The sequence below is a fragment of the Corvus hawaiiensis genome, chromosome 1 (assembly GCF_020740725.1).
Source record: "Corvus hawaiiensis isolate bCorHaw1 chromosome 1, bCorHaw1.pri.cur, whole genome shotgun sequence".
In the NCBI taxonomy this organism is placed as follows: Eukaryota; Metazoa; Chordata; class Aves; order Passeriformes; family Corvidae; genus Corvus; species Corvus hawaiiensis.
Window position 1 is genome coordinate 16,536,843 of NC_063213.1, and position 21,387 is coordinate 16,558,229.

Genomic DNA, 21,387 nt, shown 5'->3' on the forward strand with positions numbered 1-21,387 from the left:
TCTGCGCTGACCTCTGCAGCGACAGCTCTTTGCTGGTGCACAGGCTGCAACAGAACAATTAAAATCAGTGTGAATGAAACATGAACAGCAATGTATATGTGAAAGCAACATAAAAGCAGTAAGGCAAGGGTTAAAAAAGTGACCTAGAACACAGCTGAGAGCAGTAAAACTGGTAAACACTGAGGGCTGTGCAGTGTAAACAAAGCAGAAGGCCTGTGCTCTGGGAACAGGAGGATGGCAGCTAGGTCAGAGTAAATTGTAAATGCCATCCCTGCCCCTGCTGTCACAAGAGGGAGGCAGAATGTAGCCATGGAGATACCCAAAATAAGGAAACCAATTGCAAAACAACCCTGCCTAAGATAAATAGCAGGTGAAGTAATCAAGAATTGGTGGGAAGCAACAGATTACATTAATGTAACTCCTGACCAGTAATGACCCACCCAGGGAGCAGTTTGCCATCACCAACCCAGAGAATGCCAAGAGACAGTAAGGGATGAACAGCAACAGTGATAACTGGACAGGGGAGTGTTCTGTGGCACACAAGCCCTCCCAGCTGTACCATCTGGACACTGGTCTTGGACCTATCAAGTATGCAAGTGTGAGAAAATCATAGAAACATAGAATATTCTTGAGTTGGAAGGCACCCATCAGGATCATCGAGTGCAACTCCTGTACCTGCACAGGACACCACAACAATCACACCGTGTGCCCCAGAGTGTTGTCCAAATGTTTCTTGAACTTAGATGTGAGTGAAGCATGAGAGAAAATGATAATGTGGGCCCAAAGTCAGTTGTTTCTTTCTAAATAAATATTATCTTCCAGTTCCTTATGTCTCACACTGTCAGGAAAATCAATCCACAAACACCAGAGGTTTATGTCGAAAAAAGAGACAGAGGAGTCCTATTACTTTATTCGGCTAGAGGGAGACACCATGGGGCATTTCCCATGGGGTCTCTCAAATTTTTGGAGGGCGCAGCCTCCTATTTATCCTAATTTCCCAACCGCATTTCCCTCTCTCTTTCCCCATTGGCTGAGGTACTCGAGAGGTACAGACTTCCCAAAATGCCTAATACCTAAGACTCCCTTCTAATGTATAATACCCCCCCCCCTTAATTTTAATTCTTACAGAACTTACGTTTCTTCCCGTTGTTTCTTTCATCTCTCAATATCCAATTTCATTTATCAGCAGACCTATAGTTTATTTGTAAAGACAAATTTCTTTCCATTCATCAATCAGTGGAATCATTCTCATTGTTTCTTTTATCTCTCAGTACTATTTTATCTTCCAGCAGGCCCACAGCTTGTTTGTAAAGGCAAGTCCCTCGTTCCTTTCAACACCAAGCTCTGTTGAATTCCTACACCTTCAAGCCTCCCATGGGAATGAGGGAACAGTACCTGCTCCCAGCAAGTTACAACCTAGTGCCAAACAGGACACCTAGATGACCACCTGGGCAGCAGTCAGCCAGCCCAAAGGCGTGTGGACAGTCACGGGCACGTTCCGAGCGCGGCGCAGGACGGGCCGGCCCTTGGCCCGGCTGCCACAGCCGCCGCTTCCCGCGGCCGCCGCGCGGGGTCTCGCGAGAGTGCCCGCTGCCCGTTGGTGACGGCGCGGGCGGGGCGGGGCCGCTTTGAATCGCGGCGGGCCCGGGGCCGGCTGCGCCATGGCTCTGGAGCGGCCCGAGGGAAAGCGGGCTGGTGCTGATGGTCCCGGCGCCGCCACAGCCGCCGGCCCGAGGCGCGTCGAGGTGCCCCGGCCCCCCTCTATCGAGGAGTTCACCATTGTGAAGCCCATCAGCCGCGGCGCCTTCGGGAAGGTGTACCTGGGCCGCAAGGCGGGCCGGCTCTATGCAGTGAAGGTGAGGGGTCGCCGGGGTCGCGGCGCTGCCGCCTCCGCTCCCGAGCAGTCCCGTGCGGGAAAGGAGCGCCCCGAGGAGACGGGGAGGTGTGGCCCCGGCAGGAGCCCCCGGGTCTCGGCGAGCGGCCGCCGCTCGGGCACACCCGGTGCCCAGGGACGCGCTGTCAGCACGGCCGTGTCCCGCTCTCCCCTCGCTAAAGCCCTGGAGGGCTCGGTCAGGGGGCCTCTGATAACGACAGCTGCTTTTATAAGTACTCCAAAGAAGGGGAAATAACGACGAAAACCTCAAGCCGCCAGAGCGCTGCTGGCTTCTCGCTTGTAAACAGTTGCCATAACTGAGCCCCCTCAGCTGCTGCACCTTCCCGGGGGCGAAAGCACCCCATCTTGGGGGCAAGACGAAAATAAATTATAAAAAACGTTCGTATTTTTAAAAAAAACAACAAAAATCGTTTTGTGTTATTACACCAAGGACTAAAATCTAAGCTTGTCATTAGTAGGAACTTTGCCAATTATTTGTGCGAACTTGACTTTGTGATTAAGAGGCTTATAACAAGCTGCACAATACACAAAGAATAGGAAACGTAAAAAAAGTAATGCATAATAGGCGTTTCTCTGCAGAGCTATATGTCTATACCTGGTTTTATCATTAACATTTTAAGTTTAAAGCATTTGTGTACTCTGTTTTGTTTTTCAGGTGATGAAAAAAGCAGACATGATCAACAAGAATATGGTTCACCAGGTGCAGGCAGAGAGGGATGCGTTGGCTCTCAGTAAAAGTCCATTCATTGTGCACTTATACTACTCACTTCAGTCAGCAAACAACGTCTATTTAGTGAGTAAAAAAATGGCTGTGGTGTTTTATGGTAGTCTTGAAAATTGAGTGTGTACTGTAGTGATATCTGAAAACATTTTTTTAATGGTATTCCTTAGTCACTTTTACATCTTTCTCAGAGTGGTTGAACAAGTAAAATATTTCTCTTCCTCTGGTATCTTTGGGCTCTTTCCACCCATGTTCCCCTCTGTTATAGGAGAAGCTTTTCTAATAGCTACTCTGTCTTAGGATGTGTAGAAGTCTTAGGGAAAACAAGAAATCATTCTGTTCAAGCAGAATCCAAGTGACTGAAAGGTACTCCATGGCTCACTTAAAGGAAATCTATTTGACTTATTGCCTGTGGTCAAATTTTGTTTTGGTTGTTGGCCTACATGACAAGATGATAACTGAGTGGCAGAACTAAGTACTGGTCCACACAGAGCACTGTGGAGCACAGCAGGACTTGTGTATGGCTTTATATACTGCCTCCACATAAGGATTCAGACTGTCTGCCAAATGTCTGGCACAATTTGTGTGGATTGCTGTAAGCACACACAGAGGACAGCTTGATGAAATTTGGAGATAAGGTTGCTATGCACTCCTATAATGCATTTTGAGTGTAAACAAAGGCTTCTTTTTCTGGAATCTCTGAAATGATGCATGGAGTAAAGGACTTCAGGGTGACAAATTTGCAAAGGAGATGCTAGAATCATGTCTGAGTGTGTGTGCGTGTATATATATACACAGATATAACGAATAATATTGTATTTTGGAATGTAAGTACTGGTGAGATTTCCTGACCAAAACCCCGTAAATGCACTCTTGGCATCAAAGAGTGAGTTTCAGAAGCCCTGCTGACTTGTATTTTATTTTGAATATGACATGGGCCATCATAATGTGTCTGCATAATGGCTTATTTGACGTGTGTATTCTTTTTACTCTCTTTTTCATGTGTTTTAAATGCACAGTAGCTCTCACTGTTTGCGTTTTTGACAATTTGTACTTATTTCATAAAGCTTAGGTCTGAATTAAATATTGTGTATAAATGATTGCAAGACAAAATACTGAGATACTATGATTTGTATAGAACAGGTGTTCTTTGGCTTCAGGCCTTGAGTTTCACAGTACTTTGCATTTCATTTTCTGTAATATAGAAATACACAATGTTAAATTAAGTATATATTAATATACTGATATAAATATGTTAAAATACATAATATTTAATATAGAAATATATAATATAGCATTTTTGCTGTAGTCAGCTCTCAAATAGCTGTACTCAGCTTTTTAATTAGCTTCTAAGAGTAATCTAGGCAAATAAAATAAGCAAATGGTCTACAGAAAGAAAATGTTTCATGTCTGCTGTTACTTGAAACTTTGGTTATTTTACCCAAGTGAAAAGTATTGTGTGGGAAATGAGGTTTGCACAAAGGTACTTCTATCTGCTTCTGCTCCTTGAAATAATATTTTTCTAGGGGTGAAAGTTACTTTGTATTCTACTTGCAATTTTGAAATGTGTTTTAAATTTAAAATACTTGAATGACAGGTGATGGAGTACCTTATTGGTGGAGATGTCAAATCTCTTCTCCATATTTATGGATATTTTGATGAAGAAATGGCTGTTAAGTATATTTCTGAAGCAGCATTGGCTCTTGACTATCTTCATAGGCATGGAATAATCCACAGGTGAATTTTTTTTTTTTTTTCTAACAAATAAGTATTGGTAGTTTGGGGTTTTTTATTTTTCCACTCTAACACATAACGGTCACCATTTCATTGTGGCAGCTTCCACAGGTACCTCATTTGCTAGAGCTCCTGAAAGCTCTTTTTGCACTTGTGCGCTGCAGCGGTGTCGTGTAACAATGGCTAAAGTCAAATCTGTCCATGTGTGCTGAGCACACAAAAGCATGCTGCTTTCCCTTGCCAGCTCTTTCCCAGTCCAGTGGTGTATTAGCAGCTGTGATGGTTCAGGAACCCTCTGGGTACTGCACTCATGTGCCTGTAGGACAAAGGGACACTGACTACCCTAAAGCTCCCCCATAGTGAGAGTTCTTTTTGCATTCAGCAGTGCTACAGAGAACACACATGAAAACTTTTACTAGAGGTTTGCTTGTCACCTGTAGGAGCTGCACATTAGTAAATGTTATGATGGTGGTATTTGTGAAGGTTACTTGTTGAGCCTGCTGAAACACAAAATTTGCAATTCTTGACATGCACACTGGTTTTTACAAAGCCTGAGATGTTTGTGCCATATTTAATGCTAAATATATTTAATTCTTTTAGTGTGTTCCACAAACTGGAATCTTCTGCTGGCTAAGAGATGTTACTGTGAAACAGCTCTAACCAATGTTTTGTATTGAGTGTTTCTGGTCAGTTAACTTTTAGTGTTACTCAGTGCTCTTTTTGCTGACTTCAACTATATTTGTATTTTCAGAGATTTGAAGCCAGACAATATGCTCATTTCTAATCAAGGACATATAAAGTTGACAGACTTTGGGCTATCCAGAGTTACTCTGAACAGAGGTAAGAGTTGTCCCTATCCTTTCAGTTATATTAAAATGTATTTTTGGGTCACATTTCTGTGTTCTTGAATGCTTTGCATCCCTGTAGAGGGCAGCTTTCAATTGAATAAATGTACATGCTGGAGTAATACCTGATTTCTTATAGGTAGGTACTGATTAGCTATGTGCTAGGAAAGGGTCTGCTCTTTGCATTGCAGTTTGGAAGGTAAAATATTTATTCTTTGGGACAAGAGTGTATGAAATATGATCTGGAGCGCTTTCTTTGGAGGGATGTGGATTTCAAAGTTTTCTGAAGTCCGCTAGGAGATTTCAATGGGTGAATGAGTAATTCTGGATTGTTCCTGTTTCTCTGACTAATTCTGCCCTTCAGTTCATGTCTCTCAGTCCTTGTATATATTAATTTCCAATAAATTAACTGGGACATTCCAGACATTAATTTGAGGGACGGGAGAAGGTGCTAAGTCCTTAACAGAAGATTAGATCAGTGCTTTGGCATCTGAACATTCTCTTTTCAAGAAGCAGAAAATATAGCTGAATAGTCATGACTATCTGGCACAGGCTTCAGGTCTTAAGGTGAATAGCCAATTTCTGAACTGGTTTGTACCTCCTAAGCCAAATCATCCAAACTTATGCTGCACAGCACCAGTTTACGTTTTTTGAGACAGCTGCTGGAGGGTGCATCCTTTTTATGTAGTTAAAGGAATGTAGAAATTCAGAGTTGTCTGTGGAGTTTGATTCATGGTTTTAAGAATATAAAGGAAAATCCTAAGTATTCTGTGTTTTTTTGATATACTGCTTTAACTGATGTTCTAATGGGACAGGTTATTGTGTCTAGTTGAACATTATATGGAAGCTTTAAAGCTACTTACTGCTAGTGAGCAAAAAAAGGTAACCAAGGTTGAATTTTCACCTATGAAAAAATCTTCCGTAGCTTTTTTGAGATGTCTTTTGGAGAGTGTTATGATCCAGTTTTAAGGTTCTTAGAAATGCCTCTGCCTGAATTAAGGTGCAAATGAGACCATATGCAAGTGACATAGTAAAGGTTTTATTTGATGTTAAATATGAGAGAGAAAGAAAGAAAGGAAGAAAGAAGTAGAAAATAGGTGGAGGGGACAGAAAGAGTGACAGGGACAGAATAAGGAAAATATCGCCACTCTGTGGATCCCAACAATGTCTCCAGCTGGTCTTGTGGTGGTGAAGGTTCCCCCCAAAAGGCAGAGTCCGATGGGTATATCTGCTCACAGCAGACTCTGGGTCTGTTGCACAATGTGCAGCCCTGTGGGGCCAAGCCTCTCACATAAATGTCCTGTGGATGTGCCCTGTGGGGTTGGGGCTTCCACAGCTGGGCCGGTTTGTGTAATCGGAGGATGGGTGTTCATTGCCTCTCACCAGAGGTTGCACCATGCACCCAAACCCTCCTCCTCCCCGCTCGGTTGGGGGGAGTCTGTGTAAACCTGGCTTCTGTGAGCTGTGCTCTCCCCCCACCCCAAACTCAGCTGGGGACAGTTGCAGCTGGTGGCTTTGGCCTTTTGTGGATGCATACCTTTCCCTCAGCTGATATCAAATTAGAAAATGTAATGCTTTTAGCACAGTATGTTGGAAAAGAAATTGGACTTCTACAACTTCTGTATGTATAAATTTATGGATGTATAGGAAAAAACAGCTTGGGTTGAGTAAGAATGTACAGGTAAGTCTTCAATTGAGTATGTGACTAAATTTTTTCTTCCTCTTCGTGAAACTGAAGTAAATGTCTGTAACTTTGCCTTTGTTTAATATCAAAATGAAAACCTGACCTATTTGATTTTGGTTTTTTTCTCTGTAGAGATAAATATGATAGATATCCTTACTACCCCATCAATGGCAAAGCCAAAACAAGACTACTCACGTACTCCAGGACAATTGTTGTCTCTTATCAGTTCTCTGGGCTTTGTAAGTAATTTTCACTGTCTTTGAAGTACTTCATCCTTTTAGTTTATTTACTATCTTAAATTCAATATGGATTTCAATTAATTCAATAATTAATTTAATTTAATTTAATTCAATAATTCTTGCATCTCTTTTGGCAGCTGCTGAAATGACTTACGATATGTTTAGAGTACTTTGAAGTTCTGAAGTGATTACCTTGGACTGTATTTTGAATTGCTGACTTGTAAATGGGCATGGCCAAGCTCCAATGCAAATATAATAAAGAATGGGTGAAGTTACACTCTCACTCCTAGATTGAGAATTTGTTCAGACTCCATTAACTTTTAACTGTGCTTCTTTCTGCTTGTTAGTATACTCCTCCTGTTGGAATGAAAGTGCCAGGGCACAATTCAAGTCAATCATCTGACAGTCTGCATGGAGTGGTTTCTCCTGTACCTATGGCCCAAAAGCAAAATACCCCTCTTTCAACTAAATTGTTCAAAACACGTGAGTATACCAGGCCTTGTGCTGAGGAATACTCTGGCTGTAAGGTTGTGGTCTTTTAATTTTATGTGAGTAGTTTGGACCCACTTCATAAAAAGTGTGATTTCGTTGGTGTCTTGCTGTCCACCATTCCTCCAGTGCCTTACATCTGACATGTGTTCACTGACTCTACTTATGTCATCTTCTGAAGTGGTTTTGTTTGGTTGGATTTTTTCAAATTATGACCCCTGAATTCAAAATTATCGTTTAACATTTTGCAGAAATAGTGTCAGTTCTTGGCATATTTTCACTGAAAATTGTTTAATGTAGTATGGTTTCATTTAAATTGTCTTATCTTGCTGCTTTCTCATTTCTAACCTGAAATGAGAAAGAAGGCAGCTATGCTGCTAATGTTTGTACTGCTTCTATATTCTTGGCAAGTCCCTAATTCCAAAAATGCGTGAATTGACTGCAGGAAAGATGACAAGAGAAATTGTTGTCACACATAGTGTTCCATAGCTTCCTTTGATGTGAAAGCTTAACATAGTGTGAAGTCAGTCAGTATTTGTTGTCTGTTTGTATCAACATTTGAATTTTTTTTTTCTCTTAAGATCTGGATAATCCTCAATTGACACCTGTGATGCCAGTGAGAAGTTTAACTCCTACTCTGCTTCAGTCAAGAAAAAGGTTTGGTACCTCCAGTGCCAGTAGTCAGTCTCACACATACCTGTCCAGTGTGGAATCAGAAAACTGCGGCAGCCCTAAGTGGGAGAAAGACGTAGAGGTCAGGACTGTTTCATCTTCCCACTCTCAATTAAAATTAGTTTGTACTTGTGTATGCAGTGTTGCAAACGTCTTCTACTTACTTGCCTCAGTTATTTCAAGTGTTGAGAAACTTTCCTAGAGTAGAAGGAACAGGGGTTATGATTCCTGTTGAGGAGGGTTTTGGATCAAACTGATATAACCTTTTTCTTCGAACAAATATTAGTCCTCTGCAATATAACAGGAAAAGCAAATGCTATTGAGCCTGCAACAAAGGAGTGAAAGAGAAGGCTTCACTGACCATCACTGGTTTAGCCCTATCCTGCACAAGGTGGGCATTGCTGGGAGCAGTGGCTATTTGGAAGCTGATCTTATCCCTATAGCTTTATTTGCTCAGCATTGCAGACAAAAGAATTTCTTCAAAACACAGAACTTGGGAAAATAATAAAATACAGTTCAAACTTCTACTAGCTCTTAAACCTGAAAGAGTTTAATGATTTTATTACTGAAGGGTTTTGTATCAACTAATCTAACACCAATAATTACAGCTGATAATATTTTATCCTAAAATATTTTATCCTATTTTAAACTGTTATTGAAATTCTGCACAAACACAGACCTAAAAGAAAATGCTGCTGTGCTATGTAGTTCCTTGCCATGATTCCTATTTAGAGCATACAAACCAACTTACATTTAAAACAATTTATTATTCTGTATCTATCTGTTTCTTAGGCCTTGGTTTTGGTATTGTACTATCAAAACATTAGTAATATCAGATTTTCCTTTTGTCATCTCTGACGTGTAATATACCACAGGGGGTAGTATGATGGGATTCTTTCCTTTGGACTTTCTTGGAAATGGAAAACTTCGTAGCTTAACTTCTTAACGTAAAATCACTAATAAAGCTTCAATTGCTCTCTTGTTTCATCCTTAGGCATTTAAAAATACAGTATTTTCTATTGTATTCTAGCAAGCTTATTTTATGTTCTTAAAAGAAGCCCAATTATCAAGTTACCCTTATTTGGTTTTGACTTTCGTATTTTGAACTATGGTTTTTCACTGGTAGTAGTTAGAAAGAATGAGTAATGCTTGCAAATCTGCATTTCATTATGGAGGTTGTAATAAAGTATTTCACATGTATTAAACATTGCTATAGTGCTGTAATTGTATTTTTCTTGATACTCAAAACTTAATGTGCTCCTTTGCAGCAAAGTGAAGATCAACCTTGTTCTACAACATGCAAAACCAGTAACAGTGGGTCAGCTCTCCTTTCAAATGTTATGTTGCCAAATAGCAAAGGTATTGAAGTTTTAAAGAAAAAAGAACTTGAGTCTGCCATTTCTCCCATTTGCAGCAATGATTCTGGCAGTAGGCAGAAGCTGGGAAGTGAACATTTGAATATAGCAGATACTCCCGTGAGCACTCTGGGTGTGAAAGGCATAGTGAGAAAGTGTATTTCTGAAAATAAGATTTGGAAAGAAAAAGTCTTTGTAAATAAAAGAGACATGACTAATGAAACAGCAGAGACTTCCAGTCTACAACAGTCCCCTTCAAGGCAGAATGAGCCTGTCAAAGAGGAAGAAATGTTTGAAAAGCCAGGTGTAAAAAGAAGCTTTGAATCAGTTGACACTAGTCCTTGTCAGGAACTTAACTATGTTAAAAAAAGCAATGCAGAATATAAACGTGGCTGTCAGATCTCTGAATTTCCAGCAAACAAAGGGACAGGTTTGACAACCGAAATTCAGTCCTTAATGCTTTGTAATGATGGATGCCTGTGTGACACCTGCAAAAGCAAGGAAGAAGTTAAGAGTTTTATTAATAACCAGGAGACAGTAGAAAGATTGCTTACTCCAACTGTAGCCAAAAATCTTCTGTGTGATCTGGATGCAGACTGTGGAAAGGATGATGAAAAGGAGTACATGAACTCAAGTTTTTTAGGCACTGACGATGAAAAACCTTTGGGAGTCTTCAGTGCAGATTCTGACTTACTTCCTGAAGTGTCTGTTACAGAAAGCCATCTAGAAAAGCAGCTTTTAGATTTGGACAAAAGTGTTAAAGACCTCTCCTTTGAGGAACCAAAACCTGAAGCTGTGCTAATAACATCATCAGAGTCCCGAGATGCCTCACAGATCGGAGAGGGGGCACATACAGTCCAGGACTGCAAGCCATTACATCAGATAAAGGATAATAACCAGAAACACATGGAAGAAACTTACCTTGACACAGTATCTTCTCCTTCAGAAAAGATGATGGAAGCACTGAGTCTCTTAAAAAAAAATGCTGTTGTTTTTCGGAGTTATAATAGTCCAATCAATATATCTAATGTATCTGATCCATGTAGCATGGCTTCCTTAGATATAATGGATCTTTCACCTGCTTGCAGTGGCTCTTACCCAACAGCTATCACTCCATTACAGAAAGGAAGACCATATCAGGTCTATCAGGTAGGTAAGGAGACAGGTAGAAACTTTGTGCGTGCATTGGACATTAGGGACCTGAAATTATTTCAGTTGTAAATTTAGGGAAAACTTGAGTAGTTTGAGGTAGTCTCAAAATTACCTTTGCAGACAGGGTTCATTTACTGCACTTGTGTGGCCAAAATGATAATTTCTGTAAGAGTTTAGCAGTAGCTTTGTGTTCACTGTTTGCCTTTGGCTCAACATGCATTGACTGTCCATCCCTGAGACATCTTTGTAGTTACAGTGAACAAAGCCTGTGCTGTTTTGTCTCATTCTGCTTCTAGTGCAGTGTAGTGTTTACTGTGAGCATTATAGGTTGTGTAATGTAATGGGAAGTCTTTGATTATTTTTTATTGTTTTTCTCCCTGCACCCTTCCCAGGACAGTCTGTAAATGCTGTTCAGCTGCTCCTAACTGCCACTGTACCTGCTACTTTCTCTTTTTTTATGCTGGTAAAAGTGATGGTGTAATGTATACTGTCAGATGCCAGTTAAAAGCCTATTACAAAGATTGATGTAAACAGTGATAGCTGCTGTGGATGTGACACTGGAGGAAGAACTTAGGGAAAAGTTTCTCAAACAGTAGGCATCTCTATGCTTCAAGACTGTTGAGATAAAGCAATGGAAGCACATTTCACACATACTTTGCAGGGAATGTTTTGTAACTTGTTCTTGACTTGAACTTCAGTATCAATTATTACATCCATGACTAAACCTGGAGATGGGAGTTTCTGAGCTGGTTTTGTTTGACATCTGAAATCTTTGTCCCATCTTTTAAGACCCCTCTTCGGGGGGATGCTGGCACACCATACAGGACTCCAAAGAGTGTTAGAAGAGGAGCTGCCCCTGTAGAAGGTGAACGCATCCTGGGGACCCCAGACTACCTGGCTCCTGAGCTGCTTTTGACACAGCCTCATGGTAAGACAAACCAGCCATTTGTAAGTACTTGAAAGGTGACATCTTTACATTTCTAAATGTCACTAGAACTGTAAACCCTTCAAACAGTAAGATTGGGAATTCTTCAAAAATAGCTAGTGCGAAGCTTTTGCCATCATGAATGGTTGTGTTTGCTTCAGCTGCTGCTTCCATTCATTTACTGCTTTCTTATAACTAGAGGTCTTGGTAGTCCATCAGTCTTGCTTGCTGCCAGTCAGCATTGGAAGCTGCTTTGGCAGCCTGAGACCTGTATGTGGCTTAGGAATAACAACTTGGTCATCCTGAGTGTCCTTAAAGATTCTTTGGGATGGGAAAGGAGGAACTTAGTGAAATTTTGGAGTGACAGGATTATGCCTCCAGTTATTTTTAGAATGTCTTCTGTGTTTATTGATACTAAAGTGTTATGTGAAGCTAGACAATTTAATGAAGTTGCCTTAAAATCAGTTGAGTTGAGTGACCTCATGAAACACTTCAGACATCTGACAGGATCTTCTATATAAGGGTGCAGCAGTAGCCATCAAATTTTTGGAGATTGGTTTGTTTGTTTTCAAAATACTGTACTAAAATAGCACAACTTTGAAGGGCATAAATTTCTTTGTCTCAAATTCTGAGATCCACTGAAATTAACAAAAAGTCTGAAATGGTTTTCTGCTAACTTGCAAGAAGCATTAACAAAAATTAAATGCAGCGTATCTATCTCCTATACAGTTGTTGAGGTATAATTGCATTTTATTTCCCTGTCAAAAGTATGCTACTATTTTGTAGAGCTACAAGTCTTGGGAAAATTATATGAGAGAGAGACCTTAATTGAGAGGTATCCTGTGGAACAATAAAATTCTGCTAATATAAATTAACTGAAACTCCATGAAGAGATTTAGCAATTTAAAATTTCAGAGTGTAAAAACTCTGAAAATACTAAACATATGTAGTTGTTGTTTTGCACTTCCATTTAGGATTCCTGGTTATCTGGCAGATGTTGAAATTGGATAATATTTTGGAAATGTAGTCAGTGCTACTTAGACAATGTGAAACTTGGTCACAATGTGATTTCTCTGTGGTTACTGGGTTTTCGGGACTTCAGTGAAAACTTGCAGAGTCTGGGGTTTATGTCAGGAAATTACAAATCTCCCATTACTTTCAGCAAAGCCAAAGGGTTTTTGGAACTCCAAATTTTCCCTCACTAAATATTTCACATGCTGAGATGCTTGTAAATGTACTTTTAATCCTAAATTAATTGTTACAAAACTATTTTATTTTTGTTTCTGACTTAGATTTAACATTACCATCTTTCTTTATTGTGGAATACCACCTTAGAAAAATATCTTCATTCCTATGCCTTCATATCGTACTTGATATTCAATGTTCGTATTTGTTATGGGTTTTTTGGCAATAATTGTAATATTTTTACTTCATTGTCTTTTCATATGCAGGGAGTCTCATCTCTGGTGAGTTTTCTATATTCTGTGCAGAACTGAAGTGTTCAGTGTAACTGAACAGTCAAAGTGTAACTGGATTACAATTTCTGAGAACATTGTTTGGGTGAACAATGTTTCTATATAGAAAGACATGTCCAGTATTCCTCCACATAAAAATGTGTGATGCTCACAAGAGTCAGGAAACATCAGTATTAGTGTGACTAAGCTATCAGGAATCACACATGTAAGCAGGTACTTCAGAAAGAAAGTCAGCATTCTGAAATTGTGTAACAGGAGGTAAAGCCAGAGACTCTTTTTCTCATTGCTGCCTTTCACTTTATTGCAGTCAGTCTGATTTACTTTGTCTCTGGGCGAGGAAGGCTCAGGTGCTCAAGGCTTGGTGTTATTGCTTCTTTCAAATCGCAGAATCACAGAGTATCCCAAGTTGGAAGGGACCCACAAGGATCGAGTCCAACTCCTGCCCTGTACAGGGCAGCCCCAAAAGTCACACCTGTGCCTGAGAGCATTATCCAAATGCTTCTTGAACCCTTGTCAGGCTTGGTGCTGTGACCACTTCCCTGGGGAGCTGTTCCAGTGCCCAACCACTGTCTGGGTGAAAAAGCTTTTCCTAATATCCCACCTAAACATCCCCTGGCACAGCTGCATGCTGTCCTTGGGTCCTGTTTAGCAGGGATATGGTAGGAGTTAATCTAATTTTAGTTAGACTTTGTGTGGGAAAAATTGCTGCTGAAACCTGGTTATTACATTGTTCAGAGTTGTGATCTTATTAGACTTTGACTGGAGCTGGGAGTATTTTACTGAACATTCAAGTACTCTAACAACAGTGGATGTGAACTCAATGCTTTGATGTGCTTAGCTTGGTGGGGCACTCTTACTGCTGCTAAAAGTTGCTAAAAGTGTATTTATTAGATTACTGGTAAAACACTTTGGTTTTCAGCATTTCTAAACATTACTAAACAGTAGTCTTTGTGAAATGGCTCAAAACATTCATTTTCTTGGAGGTGTCTTAGGTTTTTTTATATGTCAGAAAAGCCAAGAACAATTAGATTTAGTTCAATTTTTTTTTTTTTAAACAGCAATTGTGGCATCTATTCTTTTTACAGTGGAGTGGGCATGGCTTGAAGATGCAGAAAGCTTAGAATGCATGCAGCGGTGTCTGGGATTGCTTTGGCTGCTTGTTTTGATGTAGATAATTAAGAGATTGGCAAAAGGAACAAACCCCTGGAAAGTGGAAAACCAGAACCATGTAATTACAGAGCAGAGATAGCTAGTAACTACACATTGCCCCAGTCAATTCAGTGTAATGGAAGGTAATGCCAGCTTCTTGTGTGCTGGCTCATTTCTGCAAGCTGTCTTCATGATGTTCACAATAATTTAGACAAATGAAAATTAGATTCAATAGTTTGAAGTTTGGGAGACTTTTTAAAGAACCGAGAGAAAGGCACAGGCGGCAACATGGAGTGTTCAGCCAGACTCTAGAGCAGTCACGAGGCATCTGTTTCTTATCACAAAACAATCTCTTGAAGAGATTCTTGAACAATCTGATTTCTCTGTGATGGGAGTTGATAATTAGACTGTTACTAAGAGCCCTTTGGTTTTATCAGTAAAACCCAGTGTTATCTATATTGAATTAAGGAGCAGAGTGGCTTTAAAAAGCCTTTTAATATTTCTAATCTGCATGAATATTAAATATAACTTGTTTTGTCTCTTCATAATTTTCAAGAAACTTGCAGAATTTAAACAGTCCTCAGTTTCTGCTAGTCTTCAAGTCTTTGCAAGTATCATTTGTGTAAGTGTAATGATGTGGATTTATTTTACCAGGTTCTGCTGTGGACTGGTGGGCCCTTGGAGTTTGTCTGTTTGAGTTTCTAACTGGAATTCCACCTTTTAATGATGAAACCCCAACACAGGTCTTCCAAAATATTTTGAAAAGAGGTAATCTGTTTCATTAATCATGGTAACTGTGCATTTCCAATATTTTATGGTTTGAGTTAGCAATTCATTTGTATCTTTGTCTATAGATATTCCCTGGCCTGAGGGTGAAGAAAAGCTGTCTGATAATGCCCAAAATGCAATAGATATTCTTCTAACAATTGACACTACTAAGAGAGCTGGACTGAAGGGTTAGTATTAAAATTGTTCTTTGCAACTAATTGCAAATTTCAAAGTGGTGATCTCCTCCTGAAACTTAGACTAATAAACTTCAGTGCCTAACTAGGTTCCACGTATAGTACCACAGAACTTAACAAGTTGTGGTATTTTCTGTATTTCTTGGGGGACTTTTCCTTTTTGAACAAGGTAATTCTGGGGGTGGGTTGTTTTGTTGATTTTTTGGGGTTTTTTTTTAGATTGAACTTCTGTTTTGCTTTACTGCTGTTCTGCTATGCATTTTTAGTGTTTGACATCTGATGTACCAAAGTTTTCTCTTATCTAATTGGTATTTAGAATTTTTAACCTAAATGACATTGGGAACTTTGATTAAAAGATGATAGTTTGGGAGAGAAGCCTCCTACAACAAACAGTTAATTCAGAGAGAGTGTTTTTTCTTAGGAATCAGCCTGTCTTTGCTGAATGCATAGAAGAATATGAAGTTGGACAATACTTACTATACAAAGTTTGCTTTTTTTTTCCCTTGTAGAAGGGCTTAAACATTTGCTATTGTTAACAGTGGCTATGTTTTATTTTAAAAAAGTTGATAACATGAAAGAAATTTAGAGTGAGATATTTTGGAAATAGAGAAAGAAGTCACTACAGAAGGAAATTACTATGGAAATGCTTACACATAAAGAGACTAAATACTAGAAGCTGAAATCAAACCAAATCAAATTAGTGAAGGCACAGGATTATGAATTAAGATTATGTCAACAGAAAATCCTGTGGCGTTAGTATTTCCCAAAAAGCAATTTGAAAATGTTTTAGTTAAACACAAGTTATTGTCTTTATTTCTGGATTTTAGAGTGAAATCTAATTGCCTGTCAAGGACAGAAATTTAAAATAGATGACACAATTGTTTCTTCCACTCTGACCTTCGACAGTCATTCTTTGTCAAGACTTAAACTATATCTGGCCTCTTTGTCCAATTTATAGTCCACTGAAGGGAAGCTGGATGAGTAGTTTTTAGGACAACCATTCAGTTTTTCTCATATCTAAGTTTCCATCACTGTCATCTTCTCTCCCCTCTCCAAGATGTGTGCTCTCCCTTTTATTGCTACAGCATGAAGCCTTTTGCACTGGGAAATCTCAGTTATGTTGTGCTGCTGTGCTTCTCTAAGTTCAATCTTTCTGGGTAAGAGCAGCTTTAAAGCCACCTTTGGCTCTGTGCACTGTGTGGAACAGGTTCCCTGGATGGGGCTGGCAGTTACTTGTCATGCCAACAGTTTGATCCTACTAAAGTTGGGGATAATCAAAGCCCAGTTGCAATTTACACTTCTATGAACTTCTAAAAAGGAATATAGAGCAAATCTACTGACAGTTATAGATGAGGGAACAAAGTCACTATGGGGCTTGGACATAAATAAGTTTATAATGCTTATGTGAACTTCTGTTTCAGAGCTGAAGCATCACCCCCTCTTTCACGGGGTGGACTGGGATAATCTCCAGAATCAAACTATGCCATTTATACCTCAACCGGATGATGAGACTGACACCTCTTACTTTGATGCTAGAAACAATGCTCAGCACCTGACTGTGTCTGGATTTAGCTTATAGCATCAAGATAAGTGAACATTCTCTGTGGTTTTGCACACTTACAGGTTGTCTTGTAACCCTAGTTTGGTCTTAGCTAAGTTTCCTGGCCAAATTTAGTGTGTTTCAAGTTACCAGTCTATTTTTATTATAGCTTCCTTTATTCTAAAGTGAAACTACTGTATGAAACTGGTATCAAGTGCCTTCATCCTACTTTTTATCTCACTGCACCTTACTAAGAGGCCAGAGCATTGTGTTTCTTGGAGCTAATAACTCTTGGCAATAATGGGGCTTTTTAATAGCAATCAATTATTCCAGTTAGGAAGTGTGGCATTATTTCCCAGCTAAACGTAATATGGAAAGGATATAAATGAATTCTAATTGTATCTAATTAATAACTTACCTATTGGTAAGTTCAGTGTGGTGACAGACTGGGTTGGGAGCAGTCCTTTCTGATCAGTGTGAATATATAGCCACTGTGCAAAACTAGTCATTTCTATTCAAGATGGAAAATTGAAATCTTAATGCAGCATTGAAATGTCTTGTCTTCTGTTTATCTTATTCCCCGGAAGGGACAAGAAGATACAAAAGTATTCCAAGTTAACACAGCTAGAAGTGGCACATGAGACTGGCAGTAGTTCCTCTGGTTATTATCCTTCCCTGAAGAAATGGGGCAGGGAATGGATACTTGGGGCAAGTCTGTTAAACAACTGCTCTGCTCAAATTGTTGCATTGTAGCCACCTGGGCTGTAGGAAACTGGACTGAACATACATTTTAGTAGTAACTGGTTTTATATAGAAAATGCCCAGTGTGTATGTGCTCACTTGTGTCAGATGACAAGTGACAGGTGATTTTTCTGTTTTCTGACAAGTAGTATTCATACTGAAGCTGCCAAATATTGAAGACCATAATGTATTGCAGACTAACAGACTGTTCTGTAAACTCACAGCCAGAGACTGGGTTTTGACTAGAACATAAGATAGAAGTGTATATTCTGTATTATAAACCTGAATTAGGGGGAAGTATATTTAAATTTATCTTTAAATGCAATACAAAACTTCTGTCTGCTAGGTTCTAGAAGTTTATTTGTACATAATCCTGTTTAAATAATCTTCAGTATTTTTCTTGCATAGATACCTCTAACTTAAAGAAGATTTTAATTTTTCAGGTTTATACATGTTAGATAAAGATCATTTGTGCTAGCTGTTGTTGCCAGCCAAGGGCCATGTGCCAGAAGCCAAGCATTTTGGCACTGATTTTTGCCAAGTGGCTTTTGGTTTCGTGAACTGACCCTTTTTGTAGTGCTAGTGAGTTGTCCCTTCATTACCCTGCTTCCTGGAAGACAGGATTTATTGATGGAATTCTGAGCAAACATTGTCTGTTAGGCTTCCTGCTGTCCCCTCAGGTTGTTGGGAAAGGAATGGGGGAATGGTGAAGAAAAAGGAAGTTTCCTAGAAAGATCTAAAGAGAGCTGATTCTTAATAGCTCAGAACGACCAATCCCAGCTCTTGTGTGATAGCTCAAATTTGTGAAACAGAATCTTGGCAAGTTGCAAAACATACAGTGAATCTCACTCCTTGTGCTAAGGACTGCAGTTTCAGAAAACTTCTAAATTGTTCAGTCTCACTGAAATTGTTACATGATGGAAAAGGTGCAAACAAATTAATGCACTACTGAAGCAGTATTCATAGACAACATTCTCTGAAAGTGATAAGAAGTTCTTTAGTGGTTTTCCTGTGTACAGTTAGAATGTATAAACCGGGGCAGGAGGGTACCTTAATCACTGGTATTTTATGCAATTTATTCTTCCATTTCTAGTAGTGTGGTTTAAGAAAGCAAGTCTTAGAAGAATTATCTATGATTACATGTTGAAGAAATAATATAAACTGAACACCACAACAGCTCTTTGTCTTCAGTGCTTTACAAATGGTTACACCTGTTGCCATTTGGCAGTATTACACATTCCCATCAAGGTGGAAGAAACTTTTTGCACTGATAAAATCTTTTCTAACCTCTTGAAATAGTTCTTAATCATCTACAAGGGTCAAGTAAGCTTCTATAAAAACTTTATTCTAAGATTGTGAGGTATCTGCCAGTTGATTAATGCAGTACAAAAACATAGACTATGTAGAACAGTAAATAAGCCAATTAACAAATATGAATGTTTATTGTAAAGTTATCACTACACTGCTGTCCAAAATTTAAATTTTTCCCAATTAGCCCTGAAGATATTGCAATACCCTGTTCTCTTCATTATCTTGTATTTATCCTGGTTATAGCAAACATGGAGTTGAATGTCAGATGTTGATTGTTGAGATTTGTGATGTGGTGTCGCGGTTCTATTAGATGGTAACATGCCATGACCTTCCCAAAAGTGCCTCCAAGGAAGCCTCTTGGTGCAGCCAGCACACTTGCACGCACACACAACAGACAGCCAGCTAAAACAGTCTGACGATGAATGAGCAGGAAGAGTTTTCGCATAGGGTTCTACAGGAGAGATTTAATGCATCCGCACTCGTGCAAGGTTTCAGAGAAGTCCTGGGGCAGAGCAATGGGGGGTCCAGGGTAAGGGAACTAATCGAGAAACTCTGAGGGTGTATCAGGTAACAAGGGTTGTGGTGGCCAGTGGAGCCAACCAGGGGAGCAGAACTGGGGTACATTAACATAACAGAACAGAGCATTCTGGGGGGGAAGCTTTTGAGCCACCATAAGCTGGAAAGGAACCTAGGACTTATCTCACCGTAGGACTCCTTTTGTTCCTTGTCTAGCAGACCCACCGGCCTTCACTACACCCCTTCTATATTAATTGAAAGGGCTTTTCCTAGGGATCTCAACAGCAAAAGTTTTAAGCAACTGAACACACACAAACAACTAAAATTATTAAAACAATCCATAACACAACTTTCAACAGGGAAGCTAAGCACCTCGTGAGTCCCCAGTCTCCCAGCAAGCCCTCAAACCACTGAGGTGGTTTTTCTTTCTTCAAGTCTGTGATTAAGTATTTCATCTTTTGGATGCTGGCATGGATGCTTTCGCTGTATGTTCTCTTTGGGCTTCACTACCAACCAAGCATCCATGGCCAATGTTGCCAAGAGCATCCAGAAGAAAGTGGTGAGGCAGGTGCTAGGCATCATGGTGTTGGGTGCGGGTAAGGGCTTGGGTAGCTGCTTCTGTAGGGGTTTTCAAACAAGATTGTTAAAAAAAAATTTGCAAAGTTTCAGGAGGGGGGCCTTCCTTTCTCTCCCTCTTTGCATTTCCCTTTCTTTATTAATTAAAAGCGTGGGAAAAAGGGGGTGGTAGTAAGGTGACGGGGTATGGGGTTACGTGGCTGAGGAAGGGGTAACAAGGAGTAAATAAAAGGGGAATGCAATGCAACAGAAAGCATCCCAATAGGGGTATTGGGGAGCGTGGGTGCGGGAAGGGCAAAGCAGAGGGGTGGAGGTAGGGAGTATTAGCTGGTGGGAAAGCAACAGGAGGATGAAGGGGGTAGGGATTACAATAATGAAGGCGATTTGGGAAAGACTTAAGGAGGCACCATAATAGTCGACACCTGGTCGATGTCGTGGTTAAAGTTCTGGTGACGGGATGGCAGGTCGGTGTCTGTAATGGAGATCTGCACTGTCTCCGGGCTGCATTTCTTTGGTCTTTAGGTTGTTGTTGGTTTCTGGTGGGGTTGTGTCCATGGGTAGTGTTTGCTGGGCCGGTGTAAGGCTTGATGTTCTTTCCTGGAAGCTACCTTGGGCTTGCAGGGATGCCCAGGGTGGCAAACACCAGGAGGAAGTGTCAGATGGTATCTATGGCCTTCTCTCTTGCGTGGAGTGAGGGAAACACTGCTCCCGAAAAGGTGTAGCTAAGGCCATCCCGCGCTCTGCCTACACTGGGGCTGGGCACTGGCCTCTCCCACCGGGCTGGCGCCGTTCCCACTTTTGGGTTTGGGAGTGAGGGAGCCGGTGGGGAGGGGCTGGCCAGGGGCGGCAGCGGCGATGGGGGATGCATTGTGCGTGATGACGTGTACAGGAGAGGGCGGAGGGAGGTCGTGAGATTGCAAAATATCTGTTTCTCAAATGCTGGTGGTGTGGGCACCCTCCCGGTTGGTGAAAGTCTTTGGCTACACGGTGTTTTAGGCGGTCTTTTATAAAATGTCCAGGCTTTCTACAGTTAAAACACCTCTGCTTATCCCTTGATGATGCCACTAAGGCTTCAGCCACCCCTCTTGAGACCACTGTTGCTATTATGTGTTCAGTGGATGTCAGTTTGGCACAGGCTTGGATCATTTGGTCTATTGTAGGCTTAAAGTCAAAAGGGAGGGCCCTTAAAATTTTCTTACACTCTGAATTTGAGTTGGTGATTGCCAAACTATGCAAAATCTCTTTGCGGGCTTCTGCATTCTCGACTTGCCTCTCAATAGAACTGTTTAGACGATCAATAAATTTAGTAAAAGTCTCTTCTGTGCCTTACCTAACATCTGAAAAGTTCAGGGTGGAAGTGGCATCATCTGGGACCTGGAGAAGTGCTGCCTCTACCACTCTTTTTAT

At 40.4% G+C, this 21,387-nt stretch overlaps 1 protein-coding gene across 1 annotated transcript; it reads left to right on the forward strand.

Moving 5' to 3' along the window:
* Nucleotides 1–1,629: 1,629 nt before the first annotated feature.
* Nucleotides 1,630–19,536, forward strand: MASTL (microtubule associated serine/threonine kinase like). The gene is made up of 12 exons (XM_048294227.1): nucleotides 1,630–1,856; nucleotides 2,550–2,687; nucleotides 4,213–4,352; nucleotides 5,101–5,189; nucleotides 7,011–7,117; nucleotides 7,465–7,600; nucleotides 8,188–8,360; nucleotides 9,547–10,782; nucleotides 11,575–11,713; nucleotides 14,989–15,102; nucleotides 15,189–15,290; nucleotides 16,718–19,536. Exons 1-12 carry the CDS (start codon nucleotides 1,662–1,664, stop codon nucleotides 16,873–16,875), a joined length of 2,727 nt encoding a protein of 908 aa, XP_048150184.1. The 5' UTR covers nucleotides 1,630–1,661; the 3' UTR covers nucleotides 16,876–19,536.
* The last annotated feature ends 1,851 nt before the right edge of the window (nucleotides 19,537–21,387 follow it).